General features: G+C 41.0%; 1 protein-coding gene across 5 annotated transcripts; it reads right to left on the reverse strand.

Moving 5' to 3' along the window:
* Positions 1–29: 29 nt before the first annotated feature.
* On the reverse strand, positions 30–18,375 carry MYO19 (myosin XIX). 5 transcript variants are annotated; one of them, XM_050714711.1, is made up of 25 exons: positions 18,324–18,375; positions 18,014–18,144; positions 16,028–16,172; positions 15,111–15,259; positions 14,762–14,875; positions 13,864–13,996; positions 13,577–13,646; positions 13,109–13,211; positions 12,836–12,932; positions 12,257–12,333; positions 11,772–11,862; positions 11,401–11,572; positions 11,039–11,112; positions 10,824–10,945; positions 9,004–9,117; positions 8,426–8,602; positions 7,405–7,551; positions 6,817–6,924; positions 5,813–5,883; positions 5,317–5,426; positions 3,274–3,437; positions 2,658–2,787; positions 2,386–2,471; positions 1,740–2,048; positions 30–827 (listed from the first exon to the last, which is right to left on the reverse strand). In XM_050714711.1, the coding sequence occupies exons 2-25, from the start codon at positions 18,023–18,025 to the stop codon at positions 699–701; spliced, it is 2,904 nt and encodes a 967-aa protein (XP_050570668.1). In that variant the 5' UTR covers positions 18,026–18,144; positions 18,324–18,375; the 3' UTR covers positions 30–698. The 5 variants fall into 5 exon arrangements, with proteins under 5 accessions (XP_050570668.1, XP_050570669.1, XP_035416787.1 ...); XM_050714712.1 differs by lacking the exon at positions 9,004–9,117; XM_035560894.2 differs by lacking the exon at positions 18,324–18,375 and having other exon boundaries at positions 18,014–18,168.
* Positions 18,376–18,417: the final 42 nt, after the last annotated feature.

Genomic DNA, 18,417 nt, shown 5'->3' on the forward strand with positions numbered 1-18,417 from the left:
CCTTTGTTATGAATGGTCAGACACCTTCACAAGATACTTAACAGTTTTATTTAAAAGTGGCCTACACAGAAGAGCTGAATGTTTTCAAGACCCATGTATGCAACAAAAAGATGGTATGGGCACCCCTAAGGAGAACTTTGGCCCCTCAGCTATGGCTAGGTAGTGCTAGAAACACATGGCACTTGTGAGATCACGCATAGTTTGGTCCTATAGATAAAAAGTAACAGTCCAGTGTCACTTTTCCCTGAGATGTTTGCCTTTAGTGTTACAGCTGACTGCTACTTCCTCAGTCACAGGTTACTGAATGTTTGCGATTAGTCTGACTAGCTGTGCCTCTCAATGAGAATCCAGCACACATCAGAAAGGTTTGCCTTTTTTGCTATCTCATTACCAGCCTCTTGCTCTGCCCCTGTAGTGCCAGAAGAGTTCTGTTCAAGTATATGCTGTTTAAAGCACTTGATCTAGTTTAATTATGCTGAGTGTTCTCATAGTGTTATTTCCTCTAATACGTGCGTGTGTGGGAGGAGGAATATCCCCCATGCATTCTAAGTTTGTAGTATATTATATTATATGTACAATGCGTCACTATAGAAAGCTCTGAGGTAGCAGCAGATACGGACGTTGAGTAATTTGAAAGCAGCAGCCTGCAGCAGTCCTTCCCTGAACGAAAAGGTTCGGTATGTGCAGATGGCCAAAACTTAGGTTGGAAGGAGTCCTTTTCTGTCCAATAAAATCTGGTTAAATCCAGTGATAGAATAGGCAGCTGTGTGGGGGCTGACATTAGCGTAATGCAGGGGAGACTTCTTACAGTGAAACTTGACAGAGCCCTAGAAGGAAAAGAGGTGGAGAGGTCAGTTGATACTTTGCAGGGTTATGAGCTAGTTTGGCTATTCAGGCTAACTACTGCCCTAGTACACAAGCAACTGTTGAATATGACTAAGGGTAGAGGAAGACCTGCAGGGGTGTCCTAGTACAAACCGATTTAAGATAAATGATTACTGTGAAGAGTACCAATACCACAACTTGCACTGAAGTTAGCTTAAACTCTCAAGATCTGAGTATTTAGTTGGTACTGCTTCTTCCGAGTTATAGTAATTGTGACCATGCACAAGTTATAGTCTTGCAAGCATGATTTTAGGCAAGCTCAAAAATTTAACAAACAGGGACAAGTTGATGCCTCACAGAGAAGCTGGTGTGGGCTGTGGCTTGCTTTTAGTAAATGGTTTTTAATTCCGTTCTGCACGTGAGTAGGAGGTGAAGTACTGGAGGGTTGTTCCCTGCCTTCTGCCCTGAAAACCCTCCATCCTAATTAGTCTGCGTGCAGTCATCTGCACAGTGATGTTAATACAGAATTACTGGGATAGCCAGCATCTTTTTCCCATATGGATGCTTTTTCTTGCTGTGTTTTCCTGTTGTACAAATCAAATCCCCCTAAGCAGAAAAAAATACATAGTACATAACAGCAGAGCCCACATTTGAATCCTCTCCTGTCTGTTTCTGAAGCAGAGCTTTGATCCATTTATTCCTATGACAGACTAACGAGCACTTTCATGCTTAGGTCTCATTTCAGTCCTGTGTCTAGCTTGATCTATTGATGTCAGAATCATCCTTGCATATCTAACCCAGTGGACAAAGGAAGACTGGAGCCCGATAGCAGACTTCATGTCAGTACTGCTACAGGATCCTGAACTCATGAGAGCTTAGGTGTGCTGCTGACTTGAGGGTGTGAGGTATGTTACCTGTGGGAGAGCTCTAATGGAAGTAATGCCACAGCCAAGGAAACTGCTTTCTGTCTTGTAGCAGTCGCTCTCCTGAAGTACTTTCAAGCATGCCAGCAGGGACAGGTCTCTCCGGAGTCCCACTACGGTAACAGGCGCAGCAGCTAGGACGAGGCCAAGAGGCCAGAACTGAACTACTGCACGTAGAGGCCAGGTTGTTTCCAAAGAGCAAGGTGATTTGGCTGACATTGCTGTAGTGCCAGGAACCGAGAACGGTGGCTTTTCTTCACCCTCATCCAATTCTGCTGCTGCCAAAGCAGCCATTTCTGCCTGATAAAGAGACGCAGAACAGTATTCCTAAACAAGATTCTCCAACATCTTGAACAAAATTTAAAACTGCAAAGCTAAGAGTCTAAAAAATAGGCCATCATAAAGGATAGGACACCTTTTGGGATGCTTTCCCGTTTCCTAAAGATAATTAGGAATGAGTTTATTCTGCAGCTGCCACCCTGCAAGCATTCATGATCTACACTTCAGCTTGAGAAGAGTTTCTGGAGAACTGTCAGTATTGGTTTTGTATAGTTACTTGACAGCAGTAGATTATTTCTCCAACAGTACAAAGCCTCAGTCACTCAATTTTAATGCTTTCCTGCACCAACGTACTTACTTTCCATTTCCTCCAGCAATGCTTAATAACATTAGCAGCCCTGCGCATCCTTTGGAAGCGATTCTTGGCTAACCAGGAACGAATAGCTGAAGATTTAATTAAAAGAAATGTGAGTACAAAGAATCTCAGCTTCTGTTGCACTCAGTGTAAGAGAGAAGTCAGTTAAGCTTTCTCCATGCTCACTTAGCATATCCATTCTTCCTCTTTAAGTACCCAGTGTAGCTGAAATGTTACTTGCTGCATTATGCCCAGCCACACCCTTGTCAAATTACCTGCTTGGATGAGGGTTGCAGACCTTCTCTCCTTCTCAAGTTTCTTCTGTTTAAATCTTCTCCAGCAACACTGAATGCAAAATGCTTTCTCATTTAACACCTCTGCTCGCTTAGCTTCAAGTTGCTCTAGCTGCATTGGGGATACGAGCCTGCAGTTAATAGTCAGGGACAGCTGTTCTTAACCCTTCTACAATCATTTGTTATTCTTTGGAAACCTACATACACATTTCAGTGTCCCAAGACTGCTTCTATTTTGAAGTGACAGCATGTCATTAATGCTTATTAGATATATATAAATTAAAATGGAAAGTGTAAGTATCTGAGGGGGGAAAAAGAGTATTGGGGGGGAAAAAGCAGATGCTCCCAAAGTCACAGTAGCAGCTGGCTTAAAACTAGCTCCACTGAATGGGGGTTCTTTTATGGCTACACCCTTTAGTATGCAAGCTTTGCAGAAGTGCTTTCTCTGCGTTTGTCAAAAAGAATTTGCTTAGACCTGTAGGAGTAGCCAAGTGTGTCAGCTGAAGCCAGGGGAAGCTGTAACTGAAACTGAGAGGACGCTAGCAGCACTAGGTATGAGTACGCTCCAGAACTGTTAGCCAAGAAGTAACACGCTTACCACAGAATTAGCCATAAATACTTTGGTTTTGCCACAGTACACTGAAGTGTTATCTGATCTCTTCCCTGTTGGCTCAGCAGCAGTTTGTCCCGTAACAACATTCTGAAGTATCTCAAAAATGACAGAACATGATGCTTTGTCATCATCTATCACCGCAGTCTTGCCTGCAAATGAAGCATTGAAGAGAAGGTATTGCAAAACTTGTAAATCAAGAGCAAGTAACTGTCTTTATACTGACACTTGGCCACTTAGGGGGTACGCACCTACAACGGGAGTAGGGGAGGTGATGGCTGAGATATTACTAGTTCTAGCTATAAGGGAAAAAATGCAACAGCATAGATTTTGCCATATGGTAACAACTAGAAAGGCAGCTCAGTGTGTTCAAACTAGGATGTAGTTTGGGTGCTCAGGTGTTGTCTTGTTGCCTCCATTGCAGCCTGTTCAGACTAGCACAGATAACGATACTTTGGGTAGATCTAGACAATGAAACAAGTATGGGGAGGACTCAGCTGTCTCACATTGTTTAAAGTATACTACCTGGAAACGTTAGAAAGCAACAGCAATGTAATTGAGAATGGATTTGAGCAGCTCAGTCCTAAGAAAATCTGATGAAATAACCAAAACCCCAAGCTATTAGTAACAAAGAGCAAAAAGCAAGGCGTTAGACTGATAGTGTTAATGTACTGTGTAATGCAGGAATAGAAAACAAATTCTACACAGTTCTACAGCTTTAATAGGGTATCAGAAGCAGCTAAAGAAATCAGGGTCACATACTAAGCAGGAGTTTATTGCAGCATTAAGAGGTTATTAAAAATGTTTCTAGGACATTTTTTTTTTACATTACGAGACAAACATGTTAGCCAGATTAACCTATTTGGAAATAGAGGTAGACTTAATTCAGACCTGTCCTTGAAAGAGATTGTGTTGCTCAAGGCAATGCTGCATGAGTATTCTGCATGCCCAATGCCGGAACTTGATGGTCTTTGTATCTTTCCATCCTGGACACTATTTGCTTTTCTGCTGTACTTATTTCTAAGGAGATGAGAGCATTTTAAGGTACTGAAAACAAATATAAACAATTCTTGCTTACAGGAAGACATCTGGTGACTATGAGGCTAGGGCTAGGCTGATAAGGGAACCAAAAGCTTATCCATGTGTTTAGGAAATTGTTTTATTTTGTTTGCAGCTTATAACCTGCTAAAGATAAAAAGGAGCAGTAACCTATCACAATGAGGCATTTCAACTAATGGGTTTCTAATTGATGGAGAAAGATATGGTGTGTAAGTAATTTTCCAGCCTGTACTTCATCACTTCATTCTATTTCGGCAAGGTTAACAGATTTCCAGCCATTTTACTTAGCTGAAATAGGCTGGTACTTACTGGTTTTGTTTTCTACATCTACTGGTTACTGAGCAGACCCTAGAAAATGGGATTAACCTGGGAGAGGGAAGGGGTTTGCAGTAACTTGCAATATTAAATGTAATTACCTGATGAGCTCCTTCTTTGAGGGGCTCATACCAAAAACATTACCTGGTAGACTGGATTACGTTTTTTAAAGTCCATCCTCGCTCTTGTTTAGAAAAAAAGAATTGCATATAGAAGTTTGCAAAAGGCAGAAGAAGCAGCAGAATCCAAGTAAGCTAGAAGGTCAGTGTGTTTGGCAAGAAGACAAGGTGGAAAAAAAAAAAGGAAGGAGAAGGAATATAAGCAAAAAGGTAAGTGGTTTTCAAGTTTACTTAAGAGACAGCTCTAAATCAAATTATATCGGGGGGCAACCTCAAACACCATCATAACTAATTTTTCTACTGAAGAGGAACACAGAAAAACAGCGGTAAGATGAAAGATTTGCTGTCTTAAAAAGAGCGTGCTGTATATATGCATTAGGCAAATTAAAAACTGAAGTCAATTTAGATAAATTAGGAAAATATTTTCGGAATAATGGTCTTGCTAAGTGCTGAATGTAATAATTGCATCTGATTTATGTAATAGCAACTTGGTGCAGTAATTTATTTTACAGCAGAGGGATTATCTAAGGAAACGTACCTTTTTTCTTGGCAGTATGATAGTTGCTTTTATCACACACACTGTTTTTATTGTACCCACATGATCTTCTCAGTATTTCATAGCGTTCAGTGAAACTTTCAAAAGAGATCCTGATAGACAAAAGTAGGGTTAATTCTAGGCAAGTATCATTTATTTACTATCTGGTAAGTAACCTATCTTTTGAGGGGAAAAATTGCAGAATGGCTTCAAAAACTCAGCTCATAGACCGCAAATAAACTAATGTCACCAACGTGAAAGAAACTATAAACTTGCTGCAGAAATTCAGGAGGCTGTCTGTTGCCCAAAAATATTCAATTACTTTTGCTTGTAACAAAGACTGGGCAGGAATTACGCTTGTTTATGATAACAGCAAGCTTCACCCCGTCAATGCTGAGCTGTCAATAACATGAATAAATATACTTCTGAATAAATAATATACCACTAATTGCTATAGAAATTGATCATGCAAGACATTTCCCAAGAAGTTTGGACTTACCTAATAGGGAAGCCTGCTGCGCTGATGGTGATGGCTTCAACTATTCCACATGCCTGAAGCTGGCTGAGAACCTGAGACATAAATTGAGTTGGTTTAGGTAGGCAAACGCTGTCTTGTTCTTTGTGGAAGCTGCAGTGAAGCTGTGCATGGGATGTGCTCAACCCAAGCCACATTCAGCTCAGCTAGTGTGTGCCTGGTATGCCTCGCCACACTGGCAGTCAGGGAACAAATGGAGAGGGTGGACAAGGTGATTACATGACTACTGAGTTACTGCATTGTGTAACAGCCAGAGCAGGGACAAGGCAGTGCTGATACGGAGGGAAAATCCGCTTGTGCCTTCTCTTGTGGTATCCACATACCCTGCATTGACCAAATGCAACAGAACAGAACCCAGTGTTGGTATTTTAACACTAGTGTGCAATCAGCAAATTCTCAGCGTGTTTAAAATAAATGCAGCACTGCCTCAGCTGTTTATTTTCCCATCAGAGAAGGTTCTCTAGTTATAGCTTTAGCATCTGCCGTTCTTTTCCCAAAGACACGCTTGTCAGCTGATCTCATCTAACTTGGCAGTCCTCCCAGACCAGACACCAGAAGAAGCAAGCAAACTTTTATTGTGAGTATGCGCTGTGAGGATATCTGTGTGACCAGGGCAGCCAACAGCCAGATCACCCTTGTCTACTTTGCAGACTGCAAAGATAGCTCTCCAAATGACCTAGGAGCACTTTAGTAAGAGAATTTCTCACAGAGCAACAAGTAAGTTGCATCTGAACAAGCTGCTGAGCTTACTGGTGCCATTTCAGAGGCATCATCAATGATTCTGAAAGAACATTTATCTTGGAAGTTGCAAATGAGAAAAAGCTCTTTTGAAATGTACTGTTTAAAAAAAAAAAAAAAAAAAGCTTTGCAAGTAAATCAAGATCATCTGAGACCGAATGCAAAGCCTTGCATGTTGTCTCTAGGGAGCCTCTCATTGACTCAGTGAGGAAAGGCTTTTGAAGAATTACCTCTTCTCTTCTAAAAGTCAGTGCCTTGCAGTCAGCGTTAGGCTTGATGCATCGGATGTAATGCGGTTTGGTGCTATTTAAGATTTGCATGAGATTTTCAAGTGAACCCTGCAGAAAACAAACAGAGGTATAATTAGGGATTCTTCCTCCACAGGTAGTTAAGCTAATCACAGCTCTTCTAGAAAAACGAACTGTTTTTTGCAAGAATGGCTCTACAGACTCAGTGTTAGCAGAGCTGTTCTTTAAGGACATCTCGAGCAAAAAATCACTCTATGGATGCTTTTAAAAATTGTTGATAGTAAATTCAGAAAGTTTCTGAAACTGTATCAGGGACAGCAATTGAAGCTAGCCCATCAAGAAGAACAAGTAGGAAGAAGCTTAATAAAAGCAGATGTGCAACTGTTAAAGGAAAAGGTAAGACTGGAGTGAGTTAAAACTCTACACCCAGAGAATATCAGAAGCCTGACAGTACTTCAGTTTTACATCCATCTCAGTTAATAACATTTACTGATCTTGGTTCCGACTATATTGTTTTCTCATCTACTTATGAAGACAGCAGTAGAAAGTAGAAACTTGAATAGAATGTACCTTGAACTTTGACACCACTGTAACAACAGCTGCTCTATTCTGGGTTTTGACATTATTTTGGTTCCTTTCTGTCACAGGAAATAATTTTTGGAGCAAAGGGTCCTTAGAATTCTGCAAAACATGGATGAGTTCTGGTGGAATGGGGTCCTGCAAACACAAACATGACTCATTAGCATTTGGCCTTATGCAGAAAGCTTTGAAGATTACAAAAAATTCCACATAAATAAATGGAATAGTATTTCTGATGCCAAGTGTGACTTAACCGCAGCTGTAGTTTCAAATCTGACTACATACATAGTATATACATTCATTCATAGTCAGATTTGAGAACAGAAAATAGTTTGGCAAAACATCTAGCAAATCTAGTCAAATGTATGACTGCTCCTAGTGTTTTTCTTTTTATACAACTTAAATGAGCTAGAAATCCAAGGACTAGTTTAATTCCAATTGGACAGTCTGCAACAAATATTAGAAAGTCTTCCTTTTAAATTAGAGTTGCTATTTTTTTCCATCACCATAGTATCATTTGCTGTAATTTCTGATTATGAAAGAACTGATACAGGACTCTCATATCTACAGACTATTTCTTTTGTCCTGTGATAGCACAACGAGGCCAAAACTTGAGTTTCTTGGTATTTTCAGAAGCTTCAATGGTGACATCCATGCTCTTGTTTCTCATAAACTTACCTGAATTTTTTATGAGGCTAAGTGCTATTTTTATGGCTATATAAATGCCCTGATGCCATTAACACTTCTGCATTGTCTCAGGAACAGAGGAAGCACTGATTTCCAGCTGAAAGGTCTGTTAAAAAAGATTTTACTTGTGCCAGTGACCGTTCACTGAAAACCAGACTAAGAACATTATCCAATTCTACATGGCCTGAATGGTTTATTTGGAGCGAGGTGAGAAAATTCAGTAAACATTGCTGAATATACATGCTAGTGATGTTTTAATTTAAAATTTCTTTTGGTCTACAAGGTTTTGTTTTGTTTTGAAACAGCTGATTCTGAAAACATCTACCTTGTTTTTCTCCACCATTGCTTCCAGCTGATAGCAGACTTTGCCAGCATAATGTGAAATAATGAAGTTAGGCTTCTTGCTAAATTTGTCTCGACTTAAACATTGATTATCAGACAAGGCTTTCTCAATCCGAGTTTGAAACAGGTCAGGGTTAGAGGATCTATTCAAACGGCATTCCTGCATAACAGACAAGACAAAATTGCAGCATTTTGTATTAGTCAAAACCAGCTGTCTTTAATAATTAAAAACCAAAACACTTTAAATTAAAATCATAGCCATTTTGCTTTTAGAATTGCTCTTAGTATGTAAGCCCTGTAATACTGTGGGGTAAAAAAATGTAATTGAGGCTTCATGTTTGAATCAAAACATCCTGGATCAGTGGAAGAAAAAAAAAAAGACTGAATAGAACAAAGAAATGTCATGATTGTAATGAGCATGTAGTTTCAAAAGGTAAGCTCTGCAGAAATTTTGTAGCTGGCAAGTTTCATACTAATATAGTATTCATGTTTTCTTTAGTGGCTTGGGACAGAAGGCAAGCAACTAGGCCAGAAGCACTAGGACTGTAGGTGTGCACTTACCTCATTCAGCAAAGAAAAAATGCTGAGAGGATTGCCCTCGATTAGATCAAGACAGTTCTGGTTGTCCTGGTAGTTTATGAAAGACCACTGTAGACCTTCAGCTGCATATTCTTCCTGAAGTAAGAGAGAAACTGGATGTTCTGCAGCAGAGGGCACTAGAGCTCAAATAACTAGGTTTGTTTTTTTTTCACAGTTTGATGCAGTTACTGTTTAACAAGTTAATCACAGACTCAGCCTATTCAAAGACCAGTTCATGTTCAATGGAAATCTTAAGAAAAAAAATGCTGAGGATGCTTTACCTCAAGTAGCTTTTGCGTATGTAGCAGCAGCTCCTATTGGAACAGTTTGTTTCATCATTTGGGAAATTTACAGATTTATCAGCGAGACCTGCAAAGCTGCTTTACAAAGTAAACAGAGGCCAAGACACTGAGACAGACACTAACAAATAGACACTAAGCCTCTCCTGGCTGTACTGGTTTTTCCCTTGAAGTGCAAGGAACGCACAGAATTCCTTAGACTGGGACATAGCCCTAAACCTACCATTGTGTGCCGGACTTTATTAACTTGGCTCCATTTAAACAAAGCCTGATCCAAAAGGAAATGGAGAAAGGCATCAGTTGAAACAATTTGTACAATATTTACGCCAAATTACGGAACAAACTGTCAGGAGTGCTTAACAAGCAGAAGCCCTGGACAGTTATTTTAAAAGTCTCCTGCCAAGAGCTTGCTCAGCATAGCCACTAATGGCATTCAAATGGTTTGGGACACAGCCAGATCAAGAGAGGTAAGAGGGCAGGCAGGAATTGGCAGGAGTGCTACAAGCAGAGGTCGTGAATTAGTTTCAAGGAAAGTAACCGTGTGCTTGAACTTGGTTTCCATCTTCACTGACCATTAACCCCTGGCATACTGACGAAGGTAGGTGGGGAAAAAAAAAAAAGGCATATGAAAGCACAAATTATTGGCAAAGAGGTGCTATTGTCCTGAATAAATTGATATAACTATGCTGTGAGGCAGAAGGTGCCATCATGTTGGTGCCATTAAGAAAACAATTTCCCAGATTCCAGTTAATGGCAAAGATCATTGGGGTAATGCATGTGTAATGTGGAGGAATTCAACCAGGACAGAAGTACATCTATTAGAGAAGCACTCCAGGTCTAGCAGGGGCTTTGTAGCTCTCAGAGCACTCAGATGAGAACTTGAATTAGCAGTGCATGCCCAGTTAGGTAGGTGACTGCAGTGTATTTAGCATGGAGCAGATACCTTCTCTGTTGTGAAAGACAAGTCTTGTACTTCCTCATTGAAGAAAAAAGCTGATGTGCAATCTTTTTGTCCTTAAAAGGACACTGGCGTGACAACTGGGTTTATGAAGCTGTTCTCCCGTGGCAGAAGGCCTCCACAAGGTACTAGTGATGTTCACATTACAAGATTCTGTTGGGTTTTCTGTGCTGGCACTAAGTCCAGGTCAAGAAACTTTATACTTAGTGAACGGTTATGAGCAGCACCTTCCAAGAGAGTCACGATGTAGTTTTACGTGTTCAGCTCTCTGAGAAGAATACAAAGAGTTTAACAGGCCACAGAGCCAATGGAGCTATGTAACTGGGAACAGGTTTCCAGTACCCCAGAAGAGTTAACTGTCTCATTCCAGCAACTGCCCCACTCTTTCTTAAAAAAAGCAATTTTTACTCACATCCCACTGTTTTTGTGGCATTATTTGCTTAACTGAAGGTTGCAATCTGACCAGAACCACAAATGCAATTAGAGAGACAAAAGATGCTGTTTTAAAATTAGATATTTGACATTTGATCTTAGTGGAATATTACCTGTTGTGCTTTCAGATAGTGTGCTACAAAGTGCTGCTGCAGTTTCTCATTGGCATAGTTAATACAAAGCTGTTCCAAGTTGTTTTCAGGAAAGGCTTCAAAACCGTAAACATCCAACAAACCTAGGAAGAATATGGTAAGCTAGTGCATTTTGGTCTAGGAGTAGGTTGAAGGACTTATGGTTACTCAGTTAAACCAGGGATTAATAACCGTACCTATGAAGCTGGTCCACGCTGACGTATCTGCATAAATGCTTTCGTTTATGACCAAAACAAGCCATTCAAATAATCTGCAGACAATGACAACTGGATTAGTTGGAAAAGAGCTTGCTTTTCGTACTGATCCAACAAAAAAAGTTATGACACGCTGCCTGGCTGACATTAAACAGCAGTTCTCTGAAAATCTATTAGATACTGAAGCTATGTCAGTATGTGTGACTGAATCAAGGGTGTATTAGGAGGGAAAGGCAGGGTTATACTATTATTGTGTCCAAGCAAAAGCCAGAGAAAGTAAGTCTCCTTGACCTCCCTGTTCCCTCACAAAAATTAAATGGATTGGCACAGCAGCGTGGCCTTACTTAGCGTAGATCACTTTGGCGAGGCAGTCTCTCCTAGTCTCGCATTCTGCTCTAGAGCATGGCTTCTTGAAGACTTGCTGTTGTTTTCCAGCAGTTATTGTTCGAATTCGTAACGATTCCAGTAGCTCCTCAACCGGTATCTTCAGCAAGTCTCCAGTGATCTTCACAAAATCTTATTCAGGCAAGAAAATGTTGGAAGATTATCTGGAGTGTCAAATGAATGCAGCCCCTTTAAAGTTATGGAAGGTCTAGAGATGATACCACAAAACGGCACTTCTGTGAACTCACTAACTTAAATGTGGGATTTTGGATCTTTTTACCCAAACCCGGGAGAAAGTACTCTTTACAGTATGGCATGCTTGTTGCCTCACCTTTGATTTTGTCATCTAGTTCACAAAGCTGAGATTCGTCCAGTGGATTAGAAAATTGAATATTCCCAAGATGGAGAAGGCCTGACAATACCTGCAATATAATCAAGCACTGAGTTTTCTAAAACAGAGCTCTTCCTCCAAGGCAGCATCCTCTTAGCCTTGCCCTTGCCACATGAACAGGGCAAGTCAAAACATTTCTACACACAAAAAAAAGCAAGTAGATTCCAAGCTTCTACAGTAATTCCTAGTGCTGCACTACTGAAGGAAATCTGAAGCTCACAGGTGCAGGCTTTTACTTAAAAACTAATATTTGGTTATGCAACATCATGTGTAGCTGCAGGCTCGCCAGGCGATACTGCTGCATCTAATACCAAACAACCCATGCTCTGGACACTGATACAGATTTACTTCTGTAGAAATCCCACACTAAAAAGACATTCTAAACATCATCGTCAGCCTCGTGGTGACCATGCATTGTACCTGACCTTGAAAATATTGTTCTGCGTGGAGCGGTCAATGCCCAAGTGAAACATTGCATCCCTGGTCACCTCGAAGCAGTCCTCTGAAAAGCCAAACAGCTGTTATTCAAAAGGAAGCCATGCACGCAGGCATGCAGAACACTCTCCACCACGTCCAGTTTAGCTGGAATTGTCAGAGGAGATCAAGAAAGCCAGATACTCTTTAGGTAAATCCCAGAGGACGAGCTGGAGAACCAAGTCACTGGCTTAACACCGACTCTGCGGGACTTGGAAGTTAGGCAGCAGGTTGCTGAAGCACATCCATAGATGAGACAGTTTCTAAACATAACCACAGAGTGATGCAAATTCGCAAGGCCAGAAACCACTATTTCAAGTCAGGTGAAAACCATTAACAGTGCAAAGGCAAACTTAAAACCAAATCACATTAATGCTGGTGGCTTTGCAAAATGTTTGTTGAGGCCAGACCAAGAGCCTGTTGCCTGATCAACCTGGGTCATGGGATTTAACAGGACAGACGCATTTTTGCCTGCCTTCCTTCAAAGTTACAGCTGTTATTAATGGCCAGTCTGTGAAATTGATCTTTACCATCTAAATTTCTTTCAGAATTTGGCAGCCAGCGATAGTCAGCCCCTTCTGGAAGGTTCCATTCCAGCCTCTCCTCTGCAGTGGCACCTTTTGTGATCTGGAGACAGAAAACAAGGTAATGACTGGATTCTGCCTTTGGTATTTACATCTCACAGACAAGGAAGAATAATGGATTCGGGGTATGATTTAATTTGGAAGCTGCAACTGTGCTAAATCTGGTGATTTCATACCCACTGTTTGTCAGAAATACCTAGCAAGATTAATTGAACACACCTGATAAAAAATATGGAAGTTTCTCTCATTGGGGGCCTGATAGGCAACTCTTGTCTTCTCCAAAAGGAAAGTCTGAATGGAGGCACTACTCAGATGGTGGAATCTAGAGGAGAAGGGGAGAAAAAAAGGAAGCAAAGATTTTAACAAAGTTCCCTCACCATTTGATAAGTGTTCTGTTGTTACAATACAGACTGACTAGGAATGCCCTGCAGTCCACCTTCAGTTTTGTGCAAGTTTAATGTAATAGTTTATTCAGAGTTCTTAAATGCATCTCTGTTTTTCCATTTCTCTCTTTTAGATATCAGGATGAGGGCTGGCAGAAAAAAATACGAAATAATAATGTAAACTGCCAGCAGATCAAAATATTTTCTAAAGACATTGAATATTATCTGGCAGACTTTAGAAATAGGTTTGTAAAAATTTAAAGAAAGAAGACAGTAGATAAGCTTTTTAAACTGTAATTATTACCTGTCTAACTGAAGCTGGATATATTTTCCAAAACGGCTACTGTTATTATTCCTCAGGGTACATGCATTTCCTGTGAAATTACCAGTGACACATACAGCATAATCAGAGTGGTTTTACTCTTCCGTGCGGGACATACAGACATTAAGGGTGATTTGTATACAGTTCCAGTATTTGAAGAGTTTGTCTTTTAAGGAGAGGAATGAGAGGTAGCTTAGACTTGTATATTAACAAAGAAAATTCCCACCGTGGCCACTACTTGTCATTGCTGTTAAAAAAGGTACTTTTACCAAATGCTTCCATGACGGGGTTGGAATCCAACACTCTCTTCTCTATCCTTTCCACAGTTTCATTGTCTTTTGGGGAGGTAACTGAAGCAGCAACAGAAGCATAAAATTTCATAAGGCAGCGAGATGTCCAGGTCTGCAAGAGACGGACTTGACAGTAGGCCTTTGTTTTTACTGTTATTAGTTATGTCAGTTAGCGAAACAGTGCTAGAAAACACAGTATGCAGCTGGCAGTGATGCTAGAGAGTAACTATGTCAGGTTTATAGCTGTAGTTCAGCAGAAACTTTCTGTGCATATCCTTACGTACAGCAGACACATCTAAATCCTATTGAAGCGCTTTGCTGAACAGCGGTTTTACTGGGTTGTAACCATCTGGAAGCTCAGCTAGAATTAATAGCTAGTACCTTAACATGAATTGAATGTAAATGGACTTTGAATCATTAACATTCAGCAAATCATTTTGTTCTCAGGCTTAAAAATATCCTCAGTTATTTTGCAGAATAGGAATGGATCATTACAGAAGGAATACAGATAGGATCTGAAGTATCCTACCTCTTTTAAGTCTTTATATAGGGTTTGCTGAGATAATAGCTCCCTAACAGCCTAAGCTGAGACTTTAACTCAGGTGCAATTCCTATCAAATGATCCAAATATAGCCCTTCCAGAAGTGACAGATGTTACCTAGAGAGTAGTTATATTGAGTCTATTTGATTGCAGCAATCACTTAATGCTTTATGCATATTTCAAGAGAATCTTGCTAGAGCAGACTGGCTACATGCTCTGTCAGAAAATTTTTTTCCTTCTTCTTTGCTTGCTCACTGAAATACTTTGTGCTACAAATCACTACCAAATTTCAAAGCATAAAAACAATGTCAGGACAATAGAAAAAAATTTCCTTACCTTCCCAGCACCACTTTCTCCACTAACAATTATAGACTGGTTTATGGGGTCTATCTGGCTTTGAACATTTCTGTAGGTTTGTTCAGCCACTGCGAAGATGTGAGGTTTTAAATCCTGGCAGTAAAGCAGAATATTCATGTTTAAGAGAACAGTAATTACACAGTTCTACAGCAATGGGCAGCAAAGGTCTTCACACATTTATCTGAAAATAGTACTGCTCTTTTAGTAGAACTAGTATTTCAGTAGAAATGGGTTTTATCCTTTAGAATTATTTTGCTCACGTAGAGATTTTGAAGAACTTGAAATCTGGGTTCTGCAGGAGGACAATTATTTCAAACATAAGGATTACCTGGGGGCGAACTGCAACATGGTACTCTCTCATAAGCTCAGGTGAATAGAGGCAGGAGATAGGCTGAAATGGGTTTAAAGCCACCAGGCTGCAGCCAGCATTTGTATAAAACAAGTTTACAGTATATCTTGCTTGAAGACATTTCAGAACTGAAAGATACACCTTCTATTAGTGTCTTTTGAAAAGTATATTCAACTCTTCCTGTTCCTATTTGTAACAAAAATCTTCAGAATGTTATCTATTATGTTTAACCGAGAATCGGAAGGTGATCAAGAAAGATCTATAGATATAATATGCATAAAAATGCCTTTAAAAGTTGCCCGTGTTTTTAAAAAGCTTAAGGCATGTTAACTCTTCAGTTCATTAAATCCTGTGCTTGTACGAGGTTTTCCACAGTAAGTCCTAGAAAGCAAAGCCATTCATTTGCAGAACAGATAGAGGCAATAATTCCCTGTCTACACTAGGAACAGGTCTTAGCTTGTCTCAAAAGGGCTTTTAAAAGTCAAGTGAGAAGTTTACTTTTCAAAACTAATTTCATGGGTATATTTTGAATCTATGTCAGAGCCTTGTTTTCTGATATGTTCGTATAAACCACAACTGCAATCACAAGGTCATCCAAGAGTCCTTCAACAGCATGAAGTCTCAACCACAACCCCATGCTACCTGAAGCAACAACACAAATATGAGTTCTGCAGGCAGAACTTGCTGAGAGATCGGTATGGCTTAACTACAATAACAGTATTGAAAAAGAAAAATTCAACCACGACAAACGTGACTAAGTTAATTTTAATAGGCTTTGAATATTTAACTACTGTGTTTATGATAATATGCATGTGGTGAGAACACTAATGATATGTATTGGCAGACACCAGGGAAAGTGATTCCTCGGGAGATGCCTCTCCTGGCTGGCTGCTTACCTGTTGTCATTGTCACTGGATTAACTTTTGTGAGGTCATCAAAAAGATGCAGCTTCTCTTCATCACTGAGAAAAGCTCTAACCTCTTCTTCAAATGATTCACTGAGGTCATTCTGGATGACAGAATCTTCTTTTTGGCCATTTACCTAGAGAGGATGTTAGGTCAGCACCAGTCCAAGCCTGAATATAGCTGGACTTTCACCTCATCCCCCACAGGTTATAGCTCTTCTACTGCTTCCATATAACAGAAGTTCAGGCTCAGCAGGAATCATAACTTAGTATATTTGAGCTCCTGTTCCTCCCAGTTTGAAAGCAATGTCCTCGCCCTGCATCAATGCTTCCCATGGTGTAGTCTGTTTTTAGAAAGTGTTATCTGGCATATGAGAGCTGGCAGGCAGACAACACTGTTTGTAGGTTGAATTCATTGCTGGCAATTCTGGCTGTAAGCGAAGGCACTCGGAAAGAACGTGCCCTTAAACTCACGCTATCCAGTGCTAGCAAATGTCCGGGTCATTCAGCACAGATACACTTGTGCAGTGTTCTTAAATGGTGTATTTCTAAGCCTATGAATGTCATGCATTCAATGCAAACGCTGCCTTGGGCAGAGGGAAGCAGGAAGGACTAGCTGCAGAGGCTAAGGCAAAGCTGAAAGCTACTGTGGTCCAACACAACAGCAGTTTTCCTGGGAGAGACCTTCAGTTTTAGAACAGAGATTGAGAGCCCCAAGATTGATGTTGCAGAGTGCATGCACTGCAGCCAGGGGAAAGAAACAGTAGCATTTTAAGAGGTGAAGACTATTAGGTAAAGATTCGACCCCTTTGAATCACTGAAAGTATTTAAATCTTAGCCTCTGGGCTCCCATGTCCTTGACAGTATTATTTGGAAGGACACATTTGTTGCATAAACGTAATGGAAAACTTAGAAGAGATTTCAGGTCCTGCTTGTTATTTTTGGGCTAGAAGGGAAAAGACACCAGTCCTGGTTTTTACATTCTGGATATTCCTTTGCTGTTCCCCTTCTCCTTGACAGAAACTCCTTCAAAGTAACCCTACTTATTCGTATTTAGTAGCATAACTGTGCAATTCTTTACAAGTTAACCAAGTTAATGAACAGTATCACATTGTTTATGCACAAAAAGTGCTAAATTCAGTTAGCAGCATTCTCACTACATGAGCTAAGCTCATTAACCGAGAGGAAAAATATACCACAAAACCCCATTAACACATTTCTAAAAAAGCAGCAAGAATAACGTACTCATTTAGGAGCATTATTATCTTTTGCAGACAGCATAAGATACTAATTTCCAGTAACAGAAAATTTTACATATCAAGGAAAAAAAATGCTTAGCAACGTAGTTAAGCTTTGCCATCAAAGTGATTTCTGTCGTTCTCCTCTGAATGAACATTAGAAGCTTGCTGCTTTCACAGAGAACAGACACGCAGCTATGGAATACCCCATGGACAAGATGAGTTTCTGCCAGTTGCCCGTTCTTCCTCTGCCTTCTCACGTGCTCGCTGTATTATTCTGGCACCAAACAAGTTCTTAAGGAGCCTATTGTGCCGCTGATATTGCAAGACCTGAGAAAGAGCTCCTTTCTGCTCGCCTCCACCCTTTTGCTCAACATCTCTTCGAGAAGAAATGTTGATTGCTTAGCCAGAAGAAAAACAGTATTTGAAAATAGGACTTGTGACAGCTACACTGCACGGCTCACGTGTTCGTTCATTCTGCTGAAGAACTACCCTTACGGATACACTTGCTACACCTATTAATGCTTGCCCCATTAATGCCAATGGCATAACAAACGTCACTTCTTGGTGTTAGTAATGCAGCTCAAAACCACATGGTTAATACGTCCAGCCAAGCTCCTGAAGTAGGGGTGAATATACATTAGCAGTTACCTAATCTTAACTGCCCGGAAACAAGCCAACAATTCCATCCCTGCAGTAAAAATTTAATCAGCAAACCCAATTCCTGGTTTCCTTTTTACCTGCTTGGGCATCTTGGCGCTTCCCCAGCGCGGCGCTGCGGGTCAGTCCGTCCCACCCTGGGGAACGCGGGAGCGCTGAGATGTTGTGGCCTTCGCCCTGGGGTCCCGCATCCAAATCACACCGAGGAGCCCTTAAATAAAACAGAGGCGTTACCACAGAGCGGCTGCGGTCGCGCTTTACTGCGGGAATTTGCTGATTTCCCCGGCTGCTCGGCGCGGTTCGCGGCTTGCTCTGACGGGGGAGGCGCGGGGCGCTGGCGGCGGCCCTGGGCGGGCAGAGCGGGCCCTGCCCGGGGAAGGGGCCGCTCACCGGGGCCGAGGGCAGCCGGGGCGGCGGGAGGAAGGGCAGCAGGAGGAGGAGGAGGAGGAGAGGAGGAGGAGGAGGAGGAGGAGGAGGAGGAGGA

This window comes from Cygnus atratus, chromosome 20, assembly GCF_013377495.2.
Source record: "Cygnus atratus isolate AKBS03 ecotype Queensland, Australia chromosome 20, CAtr_DNAZoo_HiC_assembly, whole genome shotgun sequence".
Lineage (NCBI taxonomy): Eukaryota > Metazoa > Chordata > Aves > Anseriformes > Anatidae > Cygnus > Cygnus atratus.

What these genes read in the sequence shown, in the direction of transcription:
- MYO19 (XM_050714711.1), bottom strand. An exon ending in GCCAAAGTGATCTACGCTAA is followed by an intron (nt 11,113 to 11,400) that starts GTAAGGCCACGC and finishes CATTGTCTGCAG; the next exon opens with ATTATTTGAATGGCTTGTTT. An exon ending in ATTGCTGGAGGAAATGGAAA is followed by an intron (nt 2,049 to 2,385) that starts GTAAGTACGTTG and finishes TCTCTTTATCAG; the next exon opens with GCAGAAATGGCTGCTTTGGC.